Source organism: Phymastichus coffea, unplaced genomic scaffold (genome assembly GCF_024137745.1).
Source record: "Phymastichus coffea isolate CEN01 unplaced genomic scaffold, Cenicafe_Pcof_1.1 PCOF00004, whole genome shotgun sequence".
Taxonomy (NCBI): domain Eukaryota; kingdom Metazoa; phylum Arthropoda; class Insecta; order Hymenoptera; family Eulophidae; genus Phymastichus; species Phymastichus coffea.
The window spans coordinates 13,673,349-13,680,195 of NW_026706815.1; the positions used below are offsets into that span (position 1 = coordinate 13,673,349).

The following is a 6,847-nucleotide window of genomic DNA, read 5'->3' on the forward strand; positions in this document are numbered from 1 at the left end:
ATCTTTATTAGTTTTTAAAATATAGCTGTTTGAAAATTTTTTATCATTTTTCTTTAATTGTTAATAACTTTTGATATAATTAATGTATCGTCTCCAAAATTTGGGAAAAATCTCAGTTTTATGTGTACAACAATTGTGCCAAATTAAAAAAAAATCCGTAACCTAAGGGTTACAAGTCAATCGAAATAGCCTAGAATTACCCATATATATATATCTTTACACTATACAGCATAATCTATCAGTCCGTGCGCCGCGCATGCATAATGCGCAGCCGGCACAGCTGCCAGACAAAAAATAACAAAGATGGCGTCAAATCGTATAAGTCGTTAACGTGATCGAATAGCGCACACTGTCTCATGGAAGTTCTTTTCATCAGAGATTGTATTATTATTAACATAAATTTATTTTAATTATATTGCTGTGATTGGTATACAACTGTGTAACTACTGTGTACAAGTATAGTGGTACATACAAATTTTGACATGGATATACTTTTACAAAAACAGAAATGGGCTTATGTGAGATACAAAGAAGGCACTCACAAAGATAAATGATATTATTTCTAATGAGAGAATAGATCATAATTTTGAATACAAACCTTTCAATAAAAGAATTAAATATTTTACAACAGATCCTAGTGGTGATTTAGTTAAAAGTCAAATTTTTTACTATGAAGGTAAGAATGAAAACTAAGTCTTAGTCCATTATCTATATACAAACACAATAAAGCACCCTAGCTGGCTTCCTTAATATAATACTGCTCAATGGCAATTGAAACTATTTTTATTTTTAATATAATTTTCTAATAATTAATTAATAGATACAAAAGAGTTGGTTGAAGAAAAAGTTGCCAATGCAAGTAGAAAAGATTTAGCTGTAAAAGCAGTTGAAACTGCATCAGAAGATGATTCGAACCATCATAGAAAAGTAACCAATGAAACAGCTGTGGCTGCTAAAATGAAAGAAAAGGTAAAATAATTATAAGTTATACCTCCCTTATATAACATCAAGTTCTTATTTTAAGCATCTCCTTTTGTGAGTGATATTATAATAAGAAATTTATTTTAATTATATTTCAAGGAAAACCATCGGGGGAAATATGCTAAACTTTTAATGATAGAAAAAGACAAGCTGAATAACATGTTGAATGATAATAAGGTATTATTTATATTCTTTGATTGTAAATTCACTCACGCTTTGAATTATGTAGCAAAGTGAAAAATTGTTGTAAACTCATCGAATAACTTCTTAAATATGGATAGCCGTGAAAATTATCAAGATATTTGGCAAAAATGTCTAAAAATTCTATGCGTTGAAAATAGTCTGAAGAAACTTTTGTAAACGAGCGATTAATATGAATTAATTGTTAGTTACGTTTTGTGTGAAATTGGATTATTACTTCGTAAAATTTCTTAATAACCGACTATACGATGTTGCTGCAAACGATAAACAATTTTTTAAATTTTATATTAGTGTAGATCATGCTGGAGCTTTTTTAAATAATATAACAACGAAAAAGATGCCATAACTTGAAAAAAAATCCACTTTTATTCATTTCAATCTTCGCAATTTGCACAATTGGAGTATATGGTTGATATATTTTATTGTTGGTTAGATAACAATTAAGACTGGTGGTGAGGATAATATCAATTTTGATGCTGGACCAAGTCAATTGAAAAGAAAACTTGAAATGTGCAGTAGTAACAGTAGCTTAATGCTACCAAAAATTCCAAGAATAAAAATAAAACATGTGTTAGATTTAAAGCCATCAACTTCACACGATAGTAATAAAACAGATATCTCTACAAAAGTACCTACTAGAATTGAAAAAGAATCTTTACCTGATATTATTGAACCTTCACTTTTTGCTAGTGATAGTAATAGTAATTTTTTACTTGATCTTGAGGGAACATCTTTAAAAAGCAAGCTAAAGAGTGATAAAAAATCTGAAGATGTATTAATAATGGTAAATATCTTATAATCAATACCGTGCTAAACAAGGTTTGTTAAAAACGGTTAAAATGATTTCAAAACGAAATTTAATCAATTTTTATACTCTGAATTTTAATTCAACAGTTATTAATCGTTTTCAATTAACCTTTATGCCACCTTATAAAACGTGTGTGACGTATATGTGTGGTTGTGGGTGCATGTGCATGTATATTATATGCAAGTACGCGTGTATTAATAAATTATGTTTTTCTTTTTTATAAATAGGTCATTTTAAGTTTAGGGATTTTTAACTTTTTGTTGTGTATGAAGGGCGGGTGTTCAGACAATCCTACCAACGATATATATCTATTTATAATCCGATTAGCGGTCCGATTTGGTTTCTTTTTAACAGTAAAGTTTTTAATATTTTTTTCTTATGTAAAAAAAATCACCCAGCAATTCGGCTGTATTTCACAGCCAAAGGTATTAAATTCCTGGAATACCGATTGTACTTATATGTATATACTTACTTATTTTACAGGATAACAATACAAAAAGAGATGCTGGCAAAGGCAAAGGTTCATTAATAATGACGGAAAAAATTAGAAAGCTTGAAAGAGAAATTAAAAAAATGACTGCAAAATATGATATCTTAATGAAAAAAGTAAAAAATTTAGAAATGGAAAATGAGAGATACAAATCTCTAAACTTTGACTTGCAATCGCAAGTCCTTGATAAGCTAAGTGAACAGTTTGGTAAGCATACAATTTTGATTATCTTAATAGATCGATACTGCAGTTTGTTTGAACCTAATACTATTAAAACAAAATACGTTTTACTTTTCCATAAAATTTGAGAAATATGGTAAAAATGTAAGTCGCTAATTAACAATGAATAACAAAATTAGTTTTTCGAGCTACGACAATGATTTTTTTTCAACAAGATTGATCTTTTTGAAGAAGAAAAGATCTCTTGTCATACTTTCGTAAAATGCATACTTTAAAATTTAATAATACTGAATGTTAATAATGTTTAAAAATGTATAATTTTTTAAATATTATTTTTGTAACTGAATGATATTATGACTTTTCTATTTAAAATAGTTCGGCTTTAAAGAAAAATTTGTTTACAATATTTGTTTAGACAATTGGATTTTGCCGACGTTTCCCCAATTTCATAAAAAGCAGAATATGTTGCGGACACGCGACATTGAAACAAAGTATTTTTCGTAACCGAAATAACACTATAATTATACAAATTTATTTAGGTAATTAAAATTTTCGAATCACATTACTATAGTACATTAATTAACTAGTGCAGAAAAGTAGATACTTATCTCGTGTGATATGAATATACGCTCGAGCAAACAAAAATTATATTGTTCTTGTAAGATCCTACAGTAATTTCAATATAAGTAATGTCTCGGTTTTGAGTTTACTGCAAAAGGCTAGCAAAATTTGAATCATACCTCCGAAGTACTTTAATGAAACCATGTTTCAAGTTTAAAAACCGATTCTCATTTTTATTTCTCTTAACTAATATAATTTCTAAAAAAATATGTAAATCTAATCATCTTGATCAATTATCGAATTTTAATCGTTGTAGGATTTCATAAGATACTAAAATATTGTTCTATATACTAGTGTCGAGGATGTTTGACATCCGGGAGCTAGTTCACGTCAAATTAATAGAAATAGGCAATTATCGACATTTTCGTATAATCTAGCAGTCTAATTCAGTGTTAATTTTTTTGTCAATTTCTTAGTCATTCACCCGTTCTTGAATAAATTGACAGGGTGAATAACTGAGATATAAAAAAATTATAGAGTGAGAATAATGGATTCGATGAAGCATTTTCTTATAAATTTATGTAAAAATATTTTTTAAATTGAATATGTATTATTTTTTTATCAAAAATATTATAAATTTGTTAGTTGGATATGTGGACTCTTTTAAGCATTAAGTTCGCATACATTTACAACATAGATTTTTTATACTTTTGAATCGATTTACACGGAGCAGACCATAAAATACCATTATATATTTTACTGAATGAAAACTAGTTGATATTTATATAGATATACTAGGTAAATACAATGCAATAAAATATTGAAAAAGAATTTATATTTTCAGTCAATCTTCTCAAGAAGAATGAAAAGTACATGTTCCCGTTCTACTTATCTACATTTTGGGAAATCCAGATAGTAATAAACATTTATTTGTATTTTATACATATTTTCTATTTTATAGTTTTGGTGGTTTATCGTTACATTTTTAGCGTGTGGTATATTCATATAATAGCTTTTTCTTAACACGTAAAATTGGAATGCTAAATGCGAATTTATTAATATATTGGCTATTCTGAATAGCCATAAAAGCCAATATATTATATAGCATAATAATTTAATAATTGCATATTGTTCCTTTCCATTCAAAAAAAAAAATTCAGATAAATCGAAAGGACATTTTTTGCTCAGAGATAAACTAATGCTGATTTTTATTCGGATGAACTGACATTTTATTTCATGCATCCATTTATAATCAACCTTCTAATTATAATTTTTATATATGGTTTCACATTTTTATTTCATTCTTAGCTGCTCTATTACAAAAAGTATTTAAATATATGCATGATACGTTTGTATATGAATTGTAATATAACTCGGTAAGGCATCTATATTAATCAAAAGTTATAAATTCATATAATCACGTAATACATTCAACTATCAATGATCAGGTAAAGTAATATGCTTTGTGCTGGATTAGGGATTTTCAAACTATCACTTGATCTTTATAACTATCGCAATAAGTCTTAGATTAGAATTCGAGCGAATTAAAACAGCTAATATAATGAATGTATAAATTCTAAAAAAATATATAATTTAATTTTATATTTTTATCTTAATATTGATACAATACAATGACAGCATGAAATCCAAGTTTTTTTCATACATAGTGCCACATATTGCTTGCATGCAAAATTAGTGCATTTTAATCAATAGTATCTGGCAGATGGCATAATCGATTGAAAATGATCTGAAAATTTATAGATTTGTTTATATTGTTGTTTATTTAAAAAAAAATGAAGATTCCATATTTTTATACAAAACTGTTTTAATACGTCAGAATATATCTTAATTATTTTGCATTTTCTTAAATGGTACATTAATAATAAACATTGAACTATGGTCAAGTAGTACGTAGTAAACATCTTTCTTCGCATAGAATAACCTTTAGTCTTATTTTGATTAATAAATGGATAATATTCGTGTTATCAATTATGGTTATTTATTTGCAACTTTAAATTCAATTTCACATACTTATCCTGTGATTTATACATTTTGTGTATATATATATAGTTTTTGAAATTGAGTAAAGAATGTTTGCTATATGGTTACTATCGTTATCATAGTTTTTAATGATAATTATGCTTTTAGCAATCGAAAAGCAAATTGGTGATGCTTTTTTTAATAAGGTAGGAGGAAGTATTAGCCATGATATGAACTATGCTCCAGTCGGATATGAGTATAAAAGAACTAATGAGGTAAAATATTGTGAACGTATTTTATTGATATAACCGCTTAATGTATTATTATCTTAATTGAAATTTTCTCAATATAATAGATACATATTGGAAGAGGCAAAAACATTAGTACAGAAATGTACAGTAATTTAATGTTTAAATCTAAAACACCATATCAATGTGTATCAAACATCTTAAGATCGCTATTTACAATGGAAGTATTGATAGCTAGTACTATCACTGGAAGGGTTAGTAATAGAACATTAGCTAACAAAAAGGATAAAGGGGAAGCTACCGAAAAATCAAAGCCAAATGCTTTGGACCCATCTAAGCTACTGATTTGTAAAGGTAAAATTTGTATTTTTTCGAATAATTTAAATTTAAATTGTTTTTTATTGTCGTATTTCCTGTGAATTGATGCCAAGAAACCTTTTTCTTTTTAATGTTAAAAAAGGACATTTTCAGATTTGTCTTTATATGTAATATTACATTTTTTGTATGAAATTCAGATTTTTACGAACATTGGATTGAAAATGAATTCAAAAAGAAGGTATCTGTGGAAGAATACAACTTTCAAAAGTTATCAAAGGCTTTTGATGCTCATGTTTCAAAATGCATCAGCTATTTGAAGAGACCAAAAGAAAGAGGTAAATTCATATAAATAAAACTCATATTATAATAATACACGTGTAGAATGTAAGAATGAATTTATGATTTATATACTGTGTATATTTCGTATAGACGGCACTAATAAAAGTAAATGTGACATAATTGAAGAAAAAAAAATGAGCGAGAGTAATTCTAATAATGTAGCTAAAAATGCAAGTGATGACAATGAAAGTGGATTTATATGCAGGTATTTATTATCACAAATATTAATATTTAAATAATTATATCAGTTTTAGTTACCTCCGTTGCCAATAACATGATTCCTTTTTTATAACGATATTTGTATGAAAATCCCACATGATCGAAACTAATCTGACAGTAATATATATTTAATTAGTATATTGTCAAATATTTGATCGATACTTGTTTCAGTAGCCAACATTTTGTGAATTTGAACGATGAAGATAAAACAGATGAAGAAATAGATAGTGACGATCTAATCACTGACGAGGATACTGATCCTCTTTCTGTGTTACCGCCATATCCTAGTTTTTTAGAAAAACAAAAGTCCGGCCTATATAGATCAACATGAAAGTCTCTCTATAAGCAAAGCTAAGGTTAATGGAAAAAAATGATAAAAATTCAGATAATCAAATAGAAACGATATAGTAGATACGGATATAAAAATAGACAAACCTCTTATTTTATTAACTATTTATTTTATATAAAAAACCATTTTATTTAACTATTTATTTTATATAATAAAGACAATTTTATATAATA

At 26.8% G+C, this 6,847-nt stretch overlaps 1 protein-coding gene across 1 annotated transcript; it reads left to right on the forward strand.

Moving 5' to 3' along the window:
- The first annotated feature begins 422 nt into the window (after positions 1-422).
- On the forward strand, positions 423-6,633 carry LOC131666903 (uncharacterized). Its single transcript, XM_058939975.1, has 11 exons — positions 423-676; positions 821-969; positions 1,081-1,158; positions 1,616-1,966; positions 2,474-2,687; positions 4,066-4,136; positions 5,370-5,476; positions 5,557-5,803; positions 5,965-6,102; positions 6,197-6,311; positions 6,500-6,633. Exons 2-7 carry the CDS (start codon positions 958-960, stop codon positions 5,409-5,411), a joined length of 768 nt encoding a protein of 255 aa, XP_058795958.1. The 5' UTR covers positions 423-676; positions 821-957; the 3' UTR covers positions 5,412-5,476; positions 5,557-5,803; positions 5,965-6,102; positions 6,197-6,311; positions 6,500-6,633.
- The last annotated feature ends 214 nt before the right edge of the window (positions 6,634-6,847 follow it).